This window comes from Amphiura filiformis, chromosome 20 (assembly GCF_039555335.1).
Source record: "Amphiura filiformis chromosome 20, Afil_fr2py, whole genome shotgun sequence".
In the NCBI taxonomy this organism is placed as follows: domain Eukaryota; kingdom Metazoa; phylum Echinodermata; class Ophiuroidea; order Amphilepidida; family Amphiuridae; genus Amphiura; species Amphiura filiformis.
The window spans coordinates 44,790,729-44,813,841 of NC_092647.1; the positions used below are offsets into that span (position 1 = coordinate 44,790,729).

At 35.4% G+C, this 23,113-nt stretch overlaps 1 protein-coding gene across 1 annotated transcript in view; it reads left to right on the forward strand.

Annotated features, from left to right (window-relative positions):
* The window catches only part of LOC140142344 (uncharacterized), a 209,518-nt gene extending 208,982 nt beyond the window's left edge, over positions 1–536 (forward strand). The window contains exon 5 of the mRNA XM_072164314.1: positions 397–536. Within this exon, the coding sequence (XP_072020415.1) occupies positions 397–536 (140 nt within the window). The remainder of the gene's footprint in view (positions 1–396) is intronic.
* The last annotated feature ends 22,577 nt before the right edge of the window (positions 537–23,113 follow it).

Here is a 23,113-nt window from a genome sequence, read left to right on the forward strand (position 1 = left end):
ACTATTGGTGTTACTCCAGTTGATTTTCCATCTGGGGATTTTCTTGATCCCAGTTTTAGAAACTCATCAAAAATGTGAGATTATCTCACATTTGTGTGCAATTTCTGGATGCAGATAAATCGAACTTTAGTTACTGAGACATGTCTTTATTGCGCAAAATATACGGTATGCGGACTGTATAATTATATTCAATTTTATTGGGTAATATCGAAGACCCTATACAAGAGTGGATACAAATTCAACCATTGTGGACTGTGACACACGAACATTATAGCACACAATAGTAGAATATTGCCTAATAAATTAGGCCGCATTACAATTAAGCTGTTTGCCGTCTCTCTTTATCATGCATTCACCGCCTCTGTGTTTTCTTTTTTGGTTGTTTGTTTGTTTTAGCTGCCGTTGAATCAACCACCAGCCAAGTCACCACGAATCTTGGAAGTACTTCTGCAGATTCTGCTATTGAGCAGTTTACAACTGGAGGTATAAAAATGCAACTTATTTCTATAAAAAATAATGTTCGTTATATGTCATAAGCCCTGGACTAATAACCGACCCCCCCCCCTCCAGATTTTTGGAGATGATTATTGTTTTTGAAACCTTACCCAGAAATTGAAATCAGGTTGTCTGCGAAAATTGCTACCCTGGGTTAAAGGGTTTAAGGAGCGCTTCTTTTCAAATGGCATAATGGGCTTTTCCAGAAAATAAGTGCACACCCCCTATAGAGGAGTAACTTTTCAATAAAAAAAAATGTCTGGATTTCCAAGTTTGCTTTGTGAAAACGATTGGAATTCCAGATGCCAATGTTACTTGAAAAAGCTTGGAAATGCAATTAAATGAATGAATGAAAAATCACGGAAATGTCCAAAATGCATTAGCTCTCATGCACCCACATCTCATATGCACAGTTTATCCCTTACATATCCTGTCTTGAATAGCTATTGTAGCCCACCAACCCTGTAATTCCTTATATCTCATAACTTCGTTTGTATGCCTTTATCTAATCATGCCCCACATGATAAGGACTATTTAGCCCGTTTAATCTTGCAATGAGACTGTTCAGTGTAGGACTTTTTTAGCCTTTTTTAAACATGTTTGCGATTGGCTTATAGCCATCTCATGCTGACAAGTGACAATACACATAACTGATTGGTTAATAAAAGCTAGACAGGTCACAATGGTCGGTATAATTTGTTTACTTAGTGATAAGGCATATCATCTGTATAGCAAACTATTCAGCCAGCTACAATAGGCGATTTACTTCAGAAAAAGTTCAATATAACTACAGTGCACAAAACTAAGTCCATTCTCTATAGTTAATTGAATGTTTATTGACTCTTGTTATAACCCAGCAATGTGTGTATAGACATGTATAATATATTTTCGGTTACAAAATAATAATTGGTGTTCATAAAAGCAGGCATATGAGACAAATATCCCTGACAAAATCTAGCAAGACCACAATGCATACATTTTCGTAATCATACCTATACGACATTATAACGTTGGCCTTATTACTTTATTACGAAAAAGTTTTGTAACGTTTTAAACATGCTGTGTTTTGACGCTTGCTGTGATTTGACCATTAGGCCTAAAATATCAGATTTTTACCATAAAGATAAGAAGACTTCTTCTCATCTTCTCTGGTGAGGCAACATAGTCATCGCTATCTTGTCATATCAAAGTTTCAAATTCTGTCATATCTATTTCCTCAACATAATTTTGTTTTGATACAACTTATGAGGGAAAAATATTTCGATATATCAGATTTTTACCATAAAAGATAAAGCCAGCTTTTTTTGGTCAGGGGCAAAATAAAATTTTGAGGGCATAGACGAAAAAATGACAGTTGCACCGTACAAATGAGCCTGTATGTCTTCGTTTTCGAGCTTCAAAAAAGGCTTTATTGGGACGATGTACGGGCGTAGCGCGCACAAATTTTGTATTTTACACTATGATCGGGCTGAATTTTAGTAGAAAAGGGGCTCCGTGCCCCCTTTTCTTTTCCTTTGCCCTCCTAATTTTCTCTTTAATCTTTTGTCAGAGGGGCACTTTTTTCTTTCATTTTTGTCAGGGTGGCACTCTGTCCCACCTGCTCCCCTCTCCCTAATCCAGGGAATATAATATTCATTCATACGTTTATTTATTTTATTCAACCCGGGACATTACTACGTGTGCTACATACATACAGGATAGCTAGGGTTGTAATAAATTGCAAGAACCTCAACTTGGTTCTTTCTGGTCTTTACAGAAACTTACGGGGATGTGCCACACAGACTTTCGGATGCTGACTTTCTCTATACCTACTTTCTCTATACTGTTTTTGCCACCCATCAGTATACCAATTTTTCACAAAAAAAACCCAAAAAAAGCACCCAAATTTGCCCTAATTGGGCGCTTTTAGGGGCACTTTTGCCCAAATGCGCCAAATTCGGCGCATTAGTCTCCACTGAAAACCCACCCATAAAATTGCTGAAAAGGTACCCCAAAACCATGGCACATCCGTGGCATATACCTTCAACCAGGGAGAACCCCCTCCGGGCCCAAAATGACCAAACTCTATGACTACCTTTGAAAAAAAGAATGAAATGCCACAATGAATCCATGTGTCATTATGGTCATAGTATACAACTTCTAAAACTTCCGGGATATGTTCATTGAAGCATGTTGATCAAAATATAGATCTAGGGGCCACTGCAAAACTGTACTTGAGTCCAAAATGGCGGCCAAATTCGCAAACGGGTCAATCCATGCTAATTTAATGTACACCCAACCAATAAGTCGTGGGTACCGTTTGCGCTCCTCAAGATGAGGTCACTTCAAATTCCCTTTTTATGCCGAAAATTTTGCGACCTTGAGAATTTTGAGCTAAATTGGTCTATAGCAGGTTATTTTACAAAGTACCCTTTTTAAAGGACAATATCTCAGCAACTAAACCAACTATTTGACCTGAATACCAATTTTTTTTATAGCTTACTGTAACTCGTCCTGGCATCTCTTTGAAGCGAAGTGCTATCGTTATTTCGACTCTACTGTTTCTTGGGACATTGCTGACGTCACGTGCATGGAGTATGGCGCTCAACTTGTGAGCATTCATTCCGAGTCAGAAAACAGCTATGTCAGCGAGCTTGCTGGCAGTCAAGGTGTAAGTAAAATTACATAAATTACATTGAAAGAAAGAAAGAAAGAAAGAAAGGTGTAAGTAAAATTACATAAATTAGGCTACATTGAAAGAAAGAAAGAAAGAAAGAAAGAAAGAAAGAAAGAAAGAAAGAAAGAAAGAAAGAAAGAAAGAAAGAAAGAAAGAAAGAAAGAAAGAAAGAAAGAAAGAAAGAAAGAAAGAAAGAAAGAAAGAAAGAAAGAAAGAAAGAAAGAAAGAAAGAAAGAAAGAAAGAAAGAAAGAAAGAAAGAAAGTAATGTCACCTACAGGTGGTGAAAAAAATCATGTCAAGAACATTTTCAGATTTTTGTAGGTGACCTAAATAAAAATTCCTTTAAAAAGGAATGGGCGCCCAACTGTTTGGATACTTTTTTTTCTCTTTAAAAAAATAATGTAATATTAGCATAGAAAGAAGTCCATTAATTTTGTATTTTAAACAAAGAATATACGCACAACATTTTATCCCGTACATATCAGAAAACAATAATAAAATCAAATCCAAGCAAATTGTGGTTTTATTTCTGAGCTGGGCATAATTTTAGCAAAACAATTGCGAAGTCAATCTAGCAAGAGTGAAATTAGAAGCTTTTCACAAAGTCATGCCTATATTTTGGCGCCTCCGTAGAGGGCGCCAAAAACACAGTAAGATATGGTTCACCGGAAACGGTGACGCATCTTTGGATATTGCACTTGAAAACATGTGTGCAGCCAATGTACGAACTTCCCTCTGTATACAAAAAAAAATCATTATTAGTAACAATATCAATTTTGAATGAATATAGGGCAAAGAGGGGTATTAAGTACCATGGGGCATTAAGTACCACCCAATAAACAAGTAATTATTATGCATGTTAGGGAATCCTGACCATTTTTTTTAAATATACCTTGCAAGAGTTGTTTATAATAGCTACTCATTAAAAATGATCAGTGCTTATGTAACACTCATGTTAGTTGCTCATCACAGTGTGACCCAAACATCATCTTGGCAGACATCTTCAAAGTACACGCTGAACTTTTTAGTATCTCGGACTAGATAAAATATATCATTTAACATCCTTTTTTTTCCCACATGAGGTATAGGCCTAGATCAACAACTTTTGATAGTTTCATCTGAAAGATGACACACTAGCAAGCATATATCAAGATTTATTTGTCTCATTAAATGATTTGAAGAGAAAAAATGTCATGTTGAAAGTGGACTTCCGACTGATGTCAATACTTTCGCTAGGCCTCTTAGTAAATTACAGATTTTGGTGTGCTTGTTTGAAGATTGCACTAAGACCACAATTGTATAATGAATTACATTAATTTCGCTTATTAGTAGTGTAAAAATAGATAATTAACAGAAAATAAACCCTATATGTACTTTTTAAGAAAATTTCTCAATTTTATGATTTTTGCGATATCTGGTGGTCCCTAAGGGGCAGTCACTATTTACGCCAGGGGGGGATGGAGGATTGAAGGGGGAACACGAAAAAATTCTATTATGATTGGGGAACACGAATTATATTTATTCCATTTGGGGGAACATGAATTTTCCCCCCAGTATATTAAAAAAAAAAAAAAAAACCACTGTAAAACAGGAAAAGCAGAGTGACAGAGCGGTAGTACATGTTGATATTAAAGCATATGTGTATATTCACTACTTTATTTAATCTTTTGACAGCCTTGGTGGCATGACATGTTTTCTTGGATTACATGTAACATAAAATACAATGTACAAACAAGGCTGATTCACTACTGATTTTTACAGTGAAAGTCAAAATTGTTCCCAGGTTTGTGAAAGTGCAGGCTACAGGGCCTCGTTCTTTTAATGTGTAAAATGTGCAAATACTTGCAATGTACGTGCATGTTAGGTGCTACGCAATTATCACCATGGCCCCGCAGCCAGCACTTTCACCACAAGCTTCGAAACAAATTTGAAAGTATTTTCATTTTTGCTTTTGCTACAAATACAGATGTTGTTATTACTATTCTACACCTACAAAACAGCACAGTACACTCTTTCAAAACCATTAAAGTACAAAATACAAAATGTATGTGCAAATCTGAAAGCAGACGGAGAAAAAGTCTTACAGCCTGACTAACCCAGGAAAATATTAATCATATACAAAAGTATCAATGTACTAACCCACAATTCTAAACTGTTTTCTTGAATGAAAAATGTGTATTATTGATATGATCCAAAATTAGGCCAAATTAAAAAAATGTTTGTCTCAAAGCCCCCGCGCGCATTTAGCAAATGGACACGCATTCGATATCCCACAAATCCAAGTTTTCTTTTTTATTTTCTTAATTTTATTTTACAAACATCCCGAAAATACTGAAAATTTACCCAAACGTTTTGCCTTTTGACATTAATTGAAAAAAATCTTTAAAAAAAAATATAAAAAATAGCAAAACAATAAAGTTTTTGAAAAATAGGTGGGCTTTGAGACAAACAATTAATTTAAGTTGGCCTTAATAGGCCAAAAAGAAGCAAAATTTAAATTGTTTTATCAACAAATCTAAATTTTGACAGTTTTCATCAATATCTTGAAAACTAACCATTTTTGTGGTGGAAAAAAGTCCCTGATCCTAGACAATTGCTTTATAATAAAGATGATTATGACCATTTTTTAAATAGCAATTTTTACCCAAGTATGATGTTATAGGATGTCACAAAAATTGTTAACTATTTTTTATAACCTTTCTCAATTGCTACTTGAGTCTGTATCTGAGGCTGAGCTTTCTGAATCTGAACTTTCTGAATCTGAGCATGATTCATGTTCATTTTGTTTACTTGTCGAAGCAAAGTAGTTTGTCAATGTGTTGACTTTTTTTTCCCCTTTGTTTTTTGTGAGTCTTTTTTTCTTCTAAGTCTACAATCCATTCATCGACTTGCACAAGTGCATCAGCGGCAAACACATTTTTAGCACGGAGATCTTTGAGAGCATCAAGATGAAATCTTGGAACAGGTCGGGGTTGTCAACCAAATGGTGTTCCTTTACACATTCTGGTGGGGGTGTTTCTTTGCAGGCATCGGGTAATACTTCTTGTGGGTTCACACAAATGGAGTTGATAGTATTTGACTTGTGTCGGCGTGTCGCTTTAGTATTTTACCCCGTCTTTTCCTTTTGTATCTCTCTTTCTCCTTATTCCTTCTTTTAACTCGGGTCTTATCTTTTTTTGCCGCTTCCACCTTCCCAAACCTTCGTTTTAGCTCTAGCTCAGATGTGATGCATTTTTCACGGAGCTGCTCCACCTCCTGTATGAGTTCCTCCATTCTGTTAGCAATTTTTTCAATGAACCCCAAAGTGGATTTCCTCCCTGGTAGGAGGGCCATATCTTTTGAATATATAAGGATGACTTGCGTATATTCACCTTATCACCGAATTCAGTTAGTTTGTTAATTAGACTGCTCATTGATGTTATTGTATTCTGACACTTGGCCAATTGTACAAACTTATTAAAAAACAAGGGGTACAGTATACAGAACTCTTTCCATGATTATGAATACTCATATATTTCATTATTTTAAAAGAGAGACAATAAAAGTACAAAGTAAAAATACATGAAGACCGTAGTATTGTTTTTTGTTAGGGAGGGGGAACCTGAATTTTTTACCTGATCGATGGGGGAACCTGAATTTTTTTTCTCTGAAGCCAACAGGGGAACATGAAAAAATTTGAGGGAAAAGTTGGAAAATCCTCCATCCCCCCCCCCTGGCGTAAATAGTGACCGCCCCCTAATGCCCCATACTATGTTTTAAGTGAAATATCTGTGATTTCCCATGTATGAATCAGTTGTCCAATAACAACTTTTAAAGTTTGGGCTTATTTTATGTCATAATGGGTTTGTTGTAAGTTAAATTACCCAACTATGACATTTTAGGGTCAAATCATAGCCATATAATGAAGTTTGAAGTGGTCCTTAATGCCCCATATGTACAACATGCTGCTACACTCCAGAAGAAGCAGCAGCTGAACAAGAAGTCAAAACCAACCAACAAAAATAACAAGAACCCTAAAAAACCAAGCCAGTAAAAGAAGAAAAAGAAACAAAAAGTCAGACAATGAAGATGATCCTGACAAAATATGTCCTGAGTGTGGACTGGGGACATTAGTCATGTTGGTTATGGTTGACTCCAGTGCATGTTTTGTAAACTTTTCTGACATTTTGCATGGAGAACTTGTGGGCTTGGAAGAGGACTGGAAAGGCCAAGACTGCATGTGTCAGTTGTTCCTCACATAAAATAAGCACCATACTGATATATAAGACTTTTAAAAATAAACTCTTAAGAACGATTAAAGGTCTCAAAATGGTCAACAAACATGGTACTAGTTGGTGGTACCTAATGCCCCACCATTGGGGCAATAAGAACCACTTGACACCACTGTAAATAAATGCATGGTGTTTGAAAATGAATGGATTTTTGCCAGATTTTTTTCCTGCGGTACATAGCTGAATAACAGGTCTATCAAGTGAAACCATTAAAAACAGAAACAAGTATTAAATAAAAGTCAGGTATGATGAAAACTAAAACGGGGTCCCTAATGCCCCACTTTACCCTACACCTTACAGTCCAAAACATCATAGGTTGATTAGTTATGCATCAAGTAAGCGGGTTTTTGTTGCTATCTTTTATCATCTTCATTGCAAAATGCAGCCATTTATGAAATTTTCGGCCAAAAAAAAAGTTGCATTTTTCTACATAATATAGGCTTTTTATGCTTTAATTTGTGTTTGACAATTTTTTCCCTTTAAGTGAGTAATTTAATCAAAAAGAAGCATAATTTAATTTAATTAAATTTAAGCTTTTCCTGATTTAGGTGTCACACATTCAAAAACAGTTTTTATGGTTCAGTGAATAAATAAATTTGAATGCTACAGCTTATTAATGTCTTTCAATAATGAATAGGCCTTCCTTCATGTGAGATGGCTCCCAAGCATCGTTCTTCTCTGCTGTTGGTCAACCTGGTCCCCGCGTGCAGCAGGATTTGCTGCAAAGTCCTTTATGGTGGTGTTGTCCCTCACTTGTCCGCTTGTAACAAGTTGAATCTTGATAACGGCCACCCATATAAATGTTTTTGAACCATTCAAGGAATGACCACTTGAAACAAGTGTATAGGGATCCAGCATAAAATATCTAACCAGGAATATGTCGGTCCATTGGTTAATCAATGAACCTGATGAACACAAGATTTATCATTGAAGTTACAGTTGTTCCTTCCAAATAAATTTAATTAGAATGAAAAACTTGTTAAATTTACGCAAAAAATGCATACAAAAAGCCAATAAAAAAGTGCAACTTTTGTTGATGAATAAAATTTCATAAATGGCTATATGATTACTCACTGAACCATAAAACATGTTTGAAATGTGTAAAAATTAATTCATGAACATCTTAACAAGTTATTTTAATAAAACACACAAAAAATATAGAAACATTTTGGCCGAAATTTTTATAAATGGCTGTATTTCTCAGTGAAGATGATAAAAGAAAACAACAAATTGATCAAGCCGAACAAGAATTGATCAAGCCGTTTTTGGATTATACCAAATATTCTTAGGGGGGACTTATTTCTTTGGAACCGTTTATATGTATGCAAATTTCCAAGTAGCTACCTTTAACAAAACAAAAGTTATGACCCAGCAGGTAGAACTTTTTAAATGACCCTCGTATACCTTGTTACAGTTTCATGCTGCTACGCAGCATTTCATCAGACTGACACTTCAAGGTATGTCACCAAAATGGATATGATAGTATGAATTCCCATCAAACAGTTATTATTGACAATCCAGATGACCCTATACGACATGATGAATCTGAGTTTTCATCCATTGTACAGGTCTGGATCGGATTGAATGACAGATCTACTGAAGGGGATTTTGGGTGGATTGATAATACGATATACGACTTCGACACCGCCTGGAAATCTGGTCAACCAAACAACAATAGTGATGAAGATTGTGTCGAGTCTAAAAATCTTGAGTGGAACGACAAGAAATGTAATGAAGGACATCGTTTTGTTTGTAAAAAGTTATGACTTCGAACTTGGCGTCAACGTATATGGTCAATTCCAGCCAAAGCGGGCCAAAATTCTCTCTGGCTGCCATTTTGAAAATGTTTTCCTTTTCAATTCTAGACTTATCAAATGAGACGATCATGTCTAGTGAATCATCAGGTGGAAGTGCCATCGGATTGAAAAATAACTTTTCTTGCTAGACCAAATAAAGTGTTAAATGCGCATATGCATGTTACCCACGAATTCAAGCATTTTTCACCTGTTGTACGCCATAAAATTTCACTTTCTTTAATATCTTTCAATATTTTATGTGTGACTCATATACACTAGAAATCGGTGAAGACTTTGAACGTAAAATAGAATTTTATTACATATATCTACAAAGAAATATTTTGGTTATTACAAATTTTAAGAAAGAACCAGGTGTACAGTTAAGATTGTGTCAATTCTTCGAACTCTTTCCAAAGTGGCTGTCATTTAACATTACTGTATTATTTCGAAAGATTAGAATAAATGCTTCATATAAATATAAAGTTAGATTTCGTATCTCGTCGCAGGATGAGGATCTCGGATGGATTCGTGGGTAACAGCGTCTGGAAAATAGCAATTCCTATTTTTTTTTTTAAATAAAAATAAAAAATACTTTTCCGTATGTCAATAATTCAGGCTGCAATGGCACTAAAATGAATTTTAATCAAAATACAGACTACATGGAATATTTAGAATGGATCATTATGGCATTTTGGGTATACAAATTTTGAGAATAATGAAGTTGCCAAATTCAAATAGACAGAGCAAACAGTTTTATATTATTATTTTAGTAAAATCATTCCATATTTTCATGCAGCAATATTCTATTAACTCGTGTTTGACAGTTCCTATGAACTAAAACACTATCAATACATTGTTAACTATAATTTAAGTAGGGATTCGTGGGTAACTAAAATGTTCGTGGGTAACACATATTTGAAGGTATGTATTGGTAAGCGGCAAAATAGAAAATATTACAGAAGGTTGGAAACCACCATGCGGTTATTCTTCCATTGTGTTTCAATGATTCCCGTTTCTCTAACCAATTGCATTTACCCAAAAAAAGGTAATTTAGGATAATCAATCAAAACTTCATGATGCAGCTTCAGTATACCTTCAAGAGGACGCTATTAAACAGGACTGTTTTGGAACCTATTTCGCATGTTTTCAAAATGTTAAGATGCATAAGAAACATATAATTTACGAGTAAATCCTTGGATTCGTGGGTAACGCCGAATTCGTGGGTAAAGCTATAAGTACTATAGTACCGTTTGGGGTTTGCGTTTCTTAGGTGTATAAACTGTAAGTACTGTCAAAATTATAGCATACCCATGGCTTGAATATGTGCTGATTTAAATTTAAAATAAACAATCTCCTTATTTTTCAAGGTTAGCATCTATTCGGGATTCGTGGGTAACAAAAGTTTAAACCGTCGTAGATTCTTTTTTTAAAGCGGTGAACGTATTTTTACGATTTACAATTTTAAGCGCTTGTCAAACTAAATTCAGTGTCCAAAGTCATTAAATGTTAATTTAAGTTATGGCAATTATATTTGCTGGACTCGTGGGTAACAGTTGATACGTGGGTAACGTCAAATTTGATTTTATGGAATTTTATGGGTAAAACGTATTTGCATAAAATAATCACTTGGACCTCAGAATTATAGAACGATACTTCGTTTCATGATATAGTCATTTATGGCATATTCACTTAACATTTTTCAGAACGATCATTTTATTTTTGATACGCGGGTAACAAAATTATTAGCCAAATTGACTTAATGGCCTCTAGAGTCCACAAACTTTGGTGGAATTCAATCGTTTTACATATGATGAGAGATCATGCAAAAGTCTTTCTAACGGTAATAATTTCATTTTGATTGAAGGACATTCAGTGACATATATGGTGTTTTATCTTTGAATTCGTGGGTAACGCCAATTTATTTAAGCTATCATAACTTGTCCCCTGGTATGACTTGCTAGTAAAGGCCTATATGCACAAAGAGAGCACATTGGACGTGACATGATATGCTCCATCAATAACGTGATTTCCTTTATTAATGACATTTTAAAGTGGAAAGTTAACATAGAGAGAATTTTGTCCCTTTCGCTGGAATTGACCATATAGTCTGCTGTAAATTGGTTTCTCTTAACTATATAGTGCGTACAAATGGCTTGAAAGTCCGCTTGAAAGATCTACAATTACTCGGACAATTTTCATTATTCATTATGGTTGCATGGTAAACTAATGAGTGTGAATGCTAAAGATTTAATGAAGAGGAAAGGTTGCATAATTAATACCCTGGTTATCATAGAACTTTGGCACTTTTGGAAGGGGGCACATAACGTATGAGTATACCGACAAAAGTATGATATCACGACGAGTATTCTTGTATCAATGTCACGTCATTGATCTCCCCCTCCCCTCCACAAACCCTCACCGCTCAGTGCCGCACCAATCAAAAACAATGAGACAATGAGACAAACTTTAATGGAAAGTGGAGGGTGCAAAAATTTGCTTTAAAATATTCACAAATTTGGTTAATTTTGGACTGAAACAGGCAAAAGTGTAGAAGTACATCGCAGATTTTGGACAATTTTGTAAATATCATCAGTCGCATCACATAGTGGCGAATAATATTGGGCAAAACACATAGTGGCGTACGTTCACTGCATCGGGAGTTGTCAGTTTCACATAGTGACGTATAGGCTAATTGTTGCAATTACATACACGTATTAAGAATATGATTTCACAATATCTGTGTATCTTAAAGCTAACTTTTATGCGGTATGTCGACTTTATGATCACCACAGTGATTCGCTAACAATTGCTATGCAATGGCCTCCACTATACAAAGTGCACGATTCTCGAAGTGATAAATTACGACAAAAAATCACAATAATATATCCGTCACTATGTGCGCGCTGCGACCCTTATCTGCCTATTTTAGAATTAGAAGGGGTGGACTTAAGATTAGCCCAAGCCATTAGAACAACGCTTATTTCAGGGTTTTAGTGAATCTGGCAAGGGTTGTGGAGTTGGTACACCTCATTGGCAAGATGTGAGTTAAATATCCTTTAGGGGTTGTCCGGTTGTGCAATAATTATGTGTACTCCACGGTGGTGAATTATGGTGCGAACAGTTTGGCACAATCATATTTTTGGGTACTTTTTCGATGGTACGCATTGCAATATTCATGTTCATGTTAAAGCGAAGAAAAGCAGCTGGAAAAAGAACATTCAAGGTTATTAATTTGGGTTCTTAAACAAATGGAACATGGCATAAACAGGGGACAACGACTTTCTGGCAAGGCGAAAGGATTGGCAAAGTTTTTTGGCACATCTAAAGGGGACAGAGTTGTGGCAGACCATTTAAGGATTAACCCTGGGATTGCACGTAATTATTGCACAACCTTCCTACTACTGTTTTGGTAATGGTAAAAATATAAAATAATAATATAATAATATAATAATAAATTAAATAAGACACACACAAATTAATATACTCTATACCATTAGTGTTTAATATAATTATCTAAATGGGTTGTAAATAAGATAAGAGTGAAGAAAGATGGAAGAAACTCTTGTTATTGCAATTACTAAGCTTGGTAAAGGAAAAGTATAGACCTACGCCCATCAGTAGGAGTTTTTAAATTATCTTGATCCATTAATACATCACCATAATATTCAATACTTATTGCTATCAGCAGTAGATAGCAAGTGCAATGATTTTATTATTATAGGCCCGCGGTGATCACAAAACCATGACTATGCCCCGAGGCCTATAATTTTAACCATGCCCCTAATAGCAGTCAATATTTGTATGCTATCACACTCATAGGCATGTAATATTTGTATACTATCAGCAGTAGATAGCAATTGTGATGATTTATTGCTATCAGCAGTAGATAGCAATTGTGGTTATTTATTACTATCAGCAGTAGATAGCAATTATTGTGGTACGTTATTGCTATCAGCAGTAGATAGCAATTGTGATAATTTATTGCTATAAGCAGTAGATAGCAATTGTGGTTATTTATTGCTATCAGCAGTAGATATCAATTATTGTGGTACGTTATTGCTATCAGCAGTAGATAGCAATTGTGATAATTTATTGCTATCAGCAGTAGATAGCAATTGTGATAATTTATTGCTATCAGCAGTAGATAGCAATTGTGATAATTTATTGCTATCAGCAGTAGATAGCAATTGTGGTTATTTATTGCTATCAGCAGTAGATAGCAATTATTGTGGTACGTTATTGCTATCAGCAGTATATAGCCATTTTGGTAATGTATTGTTATTAGCAGTAGATAGCAATCGTGGCAAAGTATTGCTGTCAACAATATAGATAGCAATTGTGATAATTTTGCTACAATACAGAAGATAGCTGATATGATTATTTATTGCTATCAGCATGTTTTATCACCAGTAGTAGATATAGATAATGCAATAATGTATTGCTAGCAGTAGTAGATAACATTTGTGGTACGTTATTGGTATCAGTAGTATTATAGCAATTGTGATAATTGATTGCTATTAGCAGCATATACCAATTGTGATTATGTATTGCTATCAGCAGTAGATAGCAACTGTGGTAATGTATTGCTATCAGCGGTAGATAGCATTTGTTGTACGTTATTGCTATCAGCTGCAGATAGCAATTTTAGTAATGTATTGCTATAAGCAATAGATAGCAGTTGTGGTAATGTATTGCTAGCAGCAGTAAATAACAGTTGTGGTAATGTATGCTATATTTATTGCTATAGATAGCAATTTTGGTAATGTATTGCTACAAAGCAGTAGATACCAATTGTGGTAATGTATTGCTATTAGGAGTATATAGCAATTGTTTTGATGTGGTAATGTATTGCTCTCAGCAGGAAATATCAATTGTGCAATGTATTGCTAGCAGCAGTATGTATCAATTGTGGCATTGTATTGTTATCAGCAGTAGATAGCAATTGTGGCAATTTAATGCTATCCACAATCAATTGTGGTAATATCACTATCTGCAGTAGATAGCTATTATCAATATTAATTGCTATCAGCAATAGATACCAATTGTGATGTTTTATCAGCAGTAGTTATATGGCCTGGATATTGCAATAAGGTACTACTTTCAGCAGTAGCATTTGTGCTAATTTATTGCTGTCAGCAGTAGGTAGTAATTGTTATAATTGTTTGTTGTGCGTATCAATTGCAATAATGTATTTTATTAGCAGCAGATGTTGTTACCATATTGCTACCAGCTAGCATTAGTAATACTTTATTACTATCAGCAGTTAAAAACATTTGCAACAATGTGTTGTTATTAACTGCAGATAGCAATATTGTATTTATTCATTGATATTTTGTGTTATATCACTCATACATAAATTCTAGACAGCTCGTTGGTTGATTACCATTTATAATTTTTACCATCAGCCTCTCCGTGTGATAGTTTTTACCGTCATAGTGCTGCGCCGTAGTTCGCCTGCGCCAAGCCGTGCGCTGACTCTTAGACTCGCCGATTTAGTTATGGGGTGGACACCAAAATGTTAAGTATGTCACGGCAACACATGGTGTTATGTTGATGAAAAAATGTATTCCCTATCTTAAATAGTATTTTTGAGCAACAGCATTTATGTATGAGTGATATAAAACAAATATTAACTGTCTTAATTTCGTGTAATGGTCGAAATATAATCACTCGGTGAAAGATGTATTGTTCCATTCCACTCGCCGTTCCGGCTCGTGGAATAGAACAATCCATCTTTCACCTCGTGATTTATTATTTCGACCATCACACTCATTGTTATAAGGCCGCTGAGCATAGACAAATACACTGAATATTTCACACAGCCGGTTTACTGCTCATGGTGTCCAACAGCGTTTTTCTATTGGAGTAAAAAGCCGGCTTTTATCCGGTGTGAGGATTAAAAATTACCAGTAGAAAATGCCGTCCTCCGGCTAAATTTCACCGGCATTTATCCTTCTAAAACTACAGGATTTTTTCCGGAGAGGAGAGCCGGCTTTCGTCAATAGAAAACCACAGCCCTCGTATTCCGGTTCACCGCAAGTACTGAAGCTTTGAAAGGTTTAATCGTGATGTGGGGAGGACAACCTGCAAATATGTAAATGATATCAGCGGCATCGGGTAAATACCCAATATTTAAGGGTAGACGAGGCATTGTTGGTCGAAGCAACCTATAAAAGTATATCTGTGATATTTTAATTCTTCTACACACTCGCTATGAATTGAGCAATGCAGTTTTTGTCAAAGATCACTACCATTCGTAAGATGATGTGAACTACCAAATCACAACAGTTTAAAATAATTAATAACCTTAAAATATTGTGAATCTGAAGATCTGAAGGTATAGGAGTATTTATAACGGCTGCGTTTCTTTTTGTGAAATCTTTACGTGTTGATGCATTTGACTACCCTTGTAACAGAACCTAATGATAATGTACGGTAACAGTCTAATTTAAACGTCGATGTTTTAATTTTATTCTTATTTATGTCCAATTGAAATTGTAATAATTCCAAACGATTCTAAATGATTATAAACGCCTAGCTGGATATTGATAACAATAATGAAGATTTAATCATGATAATGACCATTACTTTAAGATCTCGTTGGAGCGCATTTATTGATATCTATAAACAATGAAATCATTCCAAAAATAGCTGAAACATTAACAACGACCAATGCAGAAAATTACCTTGGATACCAGCTCGCAAATTCCTAGAGAGCTCTAGGGAGCCCATCATAAATGGAATACCAATGTGATATCATTTTGACTCTGTGCATTTTCATTTGCAATTATTATATACATGATATAACTCCAGTGCTATGATTGATAGAACATCTTTATAGGTGAATACAGTATCGAACATTTCGAAGTCAGTTAATAATAAATTGAGGTGCAAAACAATTAGTACAAACCCTAATACTTTTAATATAACAGACGTCATAATAAGTGGTTCCCCTGGTGTCACTATGGTAACATACAACGCTGCTATAGTTATATCTTTGGGAGGAGTATTAGTTTCTTTCTTGCCTACCAGCGAGGAGGACGTGTACATCAAATATCAGGAATCAATTTAGATGAGATGGGAAGATGACTTAGAGTTATCAATCTTCTTCAACATGGCTAAAACGATAAAATTCACAATAGCGGCTTTGACAGGTAAGGACCATCGAACAACAAACAAGCATACAAACAAGCAAACAAACAAACAAACAAATAGAAGGATAACACGATTATTAAAGACAAAGTTGAAATTGTCGTCAAAAATATCATTTTATTTCTTCAATAATGTCATCAAACTTAATTTTCGTATATAAATTGTAGCTATTAATGCTTGCATTCTTTTTTTTTCCAAGCACATTTTGTCTTCTTGGTTTTGTTTTTGTTTTTTGTCATGTTTGTTGGCCATCCGGAGTGGCGTAGGGCAAGAGATTTTACAGAAAATATGCAGTGTGCCCTGCTATTTAGGCCACTGTTTTTATCATAGGGAATAGTGTTATACTACTGCAGATGATAAAGTTATTCGGGTTTGCTTTTGTTATAATTAGGCATTGTTTAATGGACCTAATCTCCTCCTAAAATACACGTAGCTAGTTGAATTTTGATGTTTTGTAAATGTGTGCATGTTTGATTTTATACAGCCATTGTCTGTGCCCGTGGACACGGTGGAGCCAAAGACTGCTACATGGGACAGCAACCTGTCCCAGGTCATCCTAAATTAGGTTTACTTTGGGTCCTGCCTTATACCGAGGACGTCTTATGTACTTGTACCAAAATTCTGTTCGGAGGAATGAACCCAACACCTCTCCCAGGATCAGAGAAATTCTTTTACACGAATGACCCGTTAACGCTTGTCAACAATGACAATGTCACGGAGTTACGGGAGAAACTACGGTGTTCAGTTGCAGATTCTGAAGGTATGTACTTAACCCGTGCATTAAATATAAATGATACAAGTGCAAGGTGTCTCATTAAATGCACTACCCAAATCGGACTCCAGTACATAACCTGTATTGTCCTTGAAAAATTGTGAAATTATTATCTTTCACTGCTCATTTTTGAGCCAATTAAAACTTTTTAGCATGTTTAGTCTTGCTCACTTTCTACTCGATTTAAAAACCAGGGTGGTTGTTGAACCACAAAGCTGTTAAAACTGTTAGGAATGAAACCCTCATTTTTGTATTCTTTATCCTGTTCTCTTTCATTTGACACAACCCGGAGGTCACACCTTTCTTTATTAGTTTTCGAGATATTTAATTTGAAAAACAAAGAACCCAAAATGGCCGCAACTTTTTTAAGAGTATAGAACCTCCTGGGGGTCATATATCTTGTATAATTGAAAAAGGATACACAAATGAATTTTGACTCGGGTCTTATGAGGAGTATCACCCCGGATGGGGAGGGCGCTTATTAGGGAAGACGCTAATTATTAGCTTTATTATCATAAAAACCAAGTAAAGTAAGGTCGTTGAAACTCGCTCCTCCATGGAACACTCATGACTACCGTATATAGTTGAACTTTCTCAACCACGAACCTTTCCAAAAATGTTCAATTAGATTTTTGAGCATTTGTGGATGGGGTAATGAAGTTGTATAACACTACATGTATAGTGGGACATAATCCTTCTGCGAAATGGGCATTTAAGGACCATTTAATATTTACGGCAATGGGTTGCACGTTTCATGATGCAGTCATGTCTACAGTAGAATTCATCTCGACCTTTGCAGGACTTAAACCCCATTAAAAGCTATTAAACCAAGATAACACTCATTGAAAACAGCTCAACTGATTAAATCGGATCTTCTCTGGTTGTGCACATGTGTCTGTTTTACATCCCGTTTTACATGTGCGATATCGAAATAAAGCTGGTATTATAGCTTCAGTTGGGTAACCGATTATAAAGGAAACAAAAGGAAACAATGGTATGTAGACCTTTGTTCACGAAATGAGACAATGGCCTGCTTTTTGTTAACCAGCATTCTTGAAAATGAGCAACATAATGATTGTTGACTTAACACGGTTTGGAAATAATTTCTTCATATTTTTGGTGTTATCTGTCGTTTACATATCCTTCCTAAAACACAAAAGTGCGACCCTCTCCAAACACATAAATTAGCTAAAAATTTAGGACATGTTACAAAATTATATTTTCTAGAATTTCATAGAATAGTTTAAATGTAGCTTGTACCGTGTTTTTTTTGTGGCATCCTTCAGAACGGAGCGGTCCGTTACCAATATAGCTCAATATTTTCGGTCAAGTCTCCATTCAATTAACACGGGGAGTTGGCTAGCTATGAGCTAGCTATGCTTTGCCCTCACTCATATTCTACGAAAGTGCGACCCCTTCTGAACATCTAACCTAGCTGTAATTTTAGGTAAGAGAAATATATTTGCTAGAAGTTTGGAGAATAGTTTAAATATTGGCCGGTTATTTTTCACACAGTGATGTTAACTTGGCAAATGCAATATACTTCTAACATAGACTATTTGTAAAGGTCGCGCGTCAATGGTGAGAGCACTGTGTATTGTGTATAGGAAAACGGACAGTAACTGCAGTATGTCAAGTGAGGAATCCAATTTTTGTTTTTTGTTTGTTTGTTTTTTTGTTGAGAGGGGAATCCTAAATGTTTGAGCGGACGCAAGGGGGAACGTGATTTTTTGGTCAAAATTCCCACCCCGCCCCCTAGTGGAAATATTGAACGGTCTTTATAGGTTTACCGATAAATCTCACTGGTTAAGGGATGGGGTATGAACGTTTGGACAGTATTTATTGTGGGACATTAGAGCACGTCAGACATATCTAATTGCATTCTGAATACGAAGAATGTCCTTCTGATATCAAATAATTTTGAAATTCGCAATGTAATACACATTTTATGACAAATGATTAAAAATTGATATTTTTGATATTTAACAGTACTCGAAGTAAACTTTCTAAATCTGATGATTTATACTTAAAGTGTATGTATGTGGGATGAAAAGCCGACGATCAATAGAAAATTTTGACCTTTTGTATTGAAGATATGGATTTTTTCCCAAAACACCAAAAAAATTAGGTCTTTTGGGGAAAAAATCCATATCTTCAATATGAAAAGTCAAAATTTTCAATTGATATCAAAAATGTGAAAAATATCAAATTTTAATAATTTGTCATAAAATTTGTATTATATTGGTATCGTTTCGACGTTTAGGGTATCATTTTCAACTTCAAGTTCGACGTTTAGGGTCACTTTTCGGCCATGCCAGCGCCAACATTTACTTGCGTGTTTACAACCCACGTCTCTTAAAGGCCAAAATTGAAATAAATTATGTTTCATGTAAATTTCATGTTGCACATAAAATTATGTAACTCTTTCCCCTGGGACTCTTTCTTAAAACCATAATGTGTGATTTGCTTCACAGCGACGCCGTCAATTTTACTCGGATTTCTATATACTTTTTGCATAATTATAATCCCTAGTGGTGTACTAAAGTACCACGTAAAAGACTTAGCCTGAAGTGCTTTAAGGGGGTACTACACCCCTGCCCAATATTTGTGCCTATTTTTGCATTTTTCTCAAAAATTATAGAGCATTGATGACAAGTATTTTTTTATGCTTTAGATTGTATTGCCAGCTCATTGGTTATGTTTTTGTCCGGGGACTAGGCCCCCTCTTTGCAACCTTTTCCCGGGGTCTTTTGTCCTCTCTTTTATAAGAGGACTTTTTCACCTTGGGATTTGGTTTGCGGAGAGGGAGTTTGGCCCTTTCGGTCAAATGTGTGTTTTTATTTGTTCTTTAATATCATATCTATTGCATGTTGTATATTGTATTTTTTTATATGTGAGCTTCACAGCAATTCAGCTTTTTGCTGCGAGTGTGTTTGAATAAACCATGAATAATAATAATAATAATAATAATAATACAAGTAAGATATGTATATTAGGCCGTATAAAATTAATATTTTGGTTCTCGTCCAGAGGATTTTCATGAATTGATGAGGGAGGGAGGTGTTTTTTTGTGTGTTTTTTTTTTTTCAGTGTAAAATATTCGGTCTTTTCCAACAGTGCTCGAGGAAACGACGAGGCACTTTAAGCCTAGAGTACCACAAAAAGACTTGGAAGTGGTCCTTGTTCTCTAATAAACTTATTTATATGTATGAAAAAATCATAAATCATTCCAAAGTCTAAAATAATTGAAAAATCTTTAAAAAAAAAAAATCTGACAAATCCCAGAAATTGAGGAGGGAGGGGACGAGAACCAAAACATTAATTTTATACGGCCTTATAGGGGCATGGACTACAACTACTGCACTGGAAATTTTATTTCAGCACAGACAACAGTTGTGGAGTTACAGTCAAAAATGAGGGAAACCCAATATTTGATCAATAAATCAATAACTGCTTACCTTGCGTTGCTGAATTTTCAGTGCAGTATAGTTGTAGTCCTTGCCCCTATAATATACATATCTTACTTGTCACCAATGCGCTATAACTTTTGAGAAAAATTCAAAAATAGGCACAAAATTGGCCAGGGGTGTAGTACCCCCTTAATAACAGAAAAATTTATTTTTTTATATTAAAACCGGGGAGACCCGGTTTCATTCAGAGTTCACCGATCGAATGCTTCCTAATATTTCCGCGGATGTCAGCTTAATATAATTATGTACACACGTCGAGCGCGATGCTCCGTGCAGTATTGCATGTAATACGGTCGGCGAGCGTAGTACACGCATTGCAGGCGCTGGAATGAAATAGCAATTTTCTTCGCGATACCTCATTTGTTTGGCTCGAAATTAAAAGAGGATAATGTGATCAGTGAAAACAAACATTTAAATAGGGAATTTGTTCTTTATGCAAATCACACATTATTGCTTTAATTACTGTTTAGGCTAGGCAGGCCCGTACGCAGGGGTGCGGGAGCGCTAATACGCTATTAAATTGGCGTATTTTATTTATCTTGTTCTCAGAAGACGTTCTTAGAAGAAAAAGAAAAATAGAAATCTTGGTACTGCAACATCATCAACTCTTAATTGGTGCGCCACTGAGAAACAATTATTGCAATTATTTCTTCGAAAATCAAAAATATATTTTCTTAACAACAATGTTTGTTTTTTATTCGGCATTGATCATGAGAAAAGGTGAAAATAACCCGTAACCATGCAGTATAGTATGCATTTGAATTTATAACTTTTACTTGTACACATCGATATGCAGTTGTTTGACAATCTGATTTCGCAATAGATACGGTGCCAACCCCGATTTCTGATTTAAATAGGTTCCCAGAGGGTTTTTTTTTTTTCAAACATTTAAAACGCAATTGGCAGCTAGTTGTACCGGGTATTATATTATGTGATCGATTTAATTTTCTTTCCGCCGTATTCTTCTTTAATTTCTTCTTTCCATATCATTATTGTTTGGCGTTACCATGAGACCGGGATCAGTCATGTGATTGTAATAAATAATTGCTCCGATATAATGCCTCCCGGGAATGCCTCCAAGTTCCTAAATTGAACGTCTTCATCTACTGCTTTCTAACAATACATTAAACATGTTGAATGTCGTTATTAGGCCATGTACAAGTCTCTACATTTTCCGATATTAAAATCCGACAATTAATTTATGAAAGATATATATAAAATTGCTATTCTGTTTTATTTCCCCAGCTGCCGAAGTATTATCCACAAGCTATCCGTCTGGCATTTGAACTTATAGTTTGTGTAGCTTGTGGTGGCCCATCGGTTGTTAATTAGGGGTTCATTCATATATTTCCATAACTAAACGGTTGTTTATGCCTGAGTGGTCGTAGTCATGAAAATATATGAACCCGGTTCATACAATTATAGTTAAGCAGTTTTCAGTGAGTTTTATCTTGGTTTAATGGGGTTAAAGTGCTGGAAAGGTCGTGGTGAATTCTGTTGTAGACATAACTGCATAGAACCAGCAAAACAAAGATAATCGCTATTTAAGGTTAAATACAATTGATTTTCAAGGCTTGATTCCAGCACAGATTCTCAAGAATATGTGATTCCAGAGGGGCGTAAGTTAATAATGGAAACAGCCATGCAGAAAAGAATGAACTCACGCGTACCAAAGTGAACCACAGAACTAGGGCCACGGACACACCGCGGCTCGTGAGTCATCCTATAATGTTGCAGGGATTAGATAGGGAGGGGGCGACCATGATAGGACCATATGGGCTGATGGGGGGGTGATTGTGGGCAGCCGTTTTCGGCAATTTTCGTTTGAATTTTCTAAATTTTCAATTTTAAAATTATCCTGGATGATATCTGTCGTGAAATAAATCGATGCTTCTATAGGCTATAAAAGGCCTAGTAGGCCTATTTATACCCTGATTATGCAATATATAGACCTACAACAACAATAACAACAACCAATATTTTGTTATTAGGCCTACTAATTTGTAAAAATAGGGCCTATATTCATAGGCCTCGCCTATTAGACTAGTATAGGCCTAAAAATTCCTGAATTATATAATAATAAAAAACCGGGCAAAAACAATCAATCGCTGCAGTCAGAAAGAAAGAAACGAACAAGAAAAAAAGTGAAAGAAAAATAAACTAAACTAAATGGAATGGACCACATCGGGACTCGAACACGTACCAAAGTTTCCTAGCTCAAAACTATAGCATTATATAGTCCAGCGTGAGTCCAACGCGCTAACCGATTGAGCCACTGAGAAACATTTAGCTATGATCGATCTCAAACTGACTATTATGGAATAGTGTATAACAGGCTCTTATGATAAACAAGCTCAATACCGCTGTAAATGTCGGAGGTATCGATGGCGAAAAACCTCGTTTTTTGCAAAAGTAGCTAAAATTTGGAGTGAAATTCAAATAGTAAAGTAAGTGACAGACATTTGAGAAATAATGTAGGCAGTTAGAAATCAAAATGAAC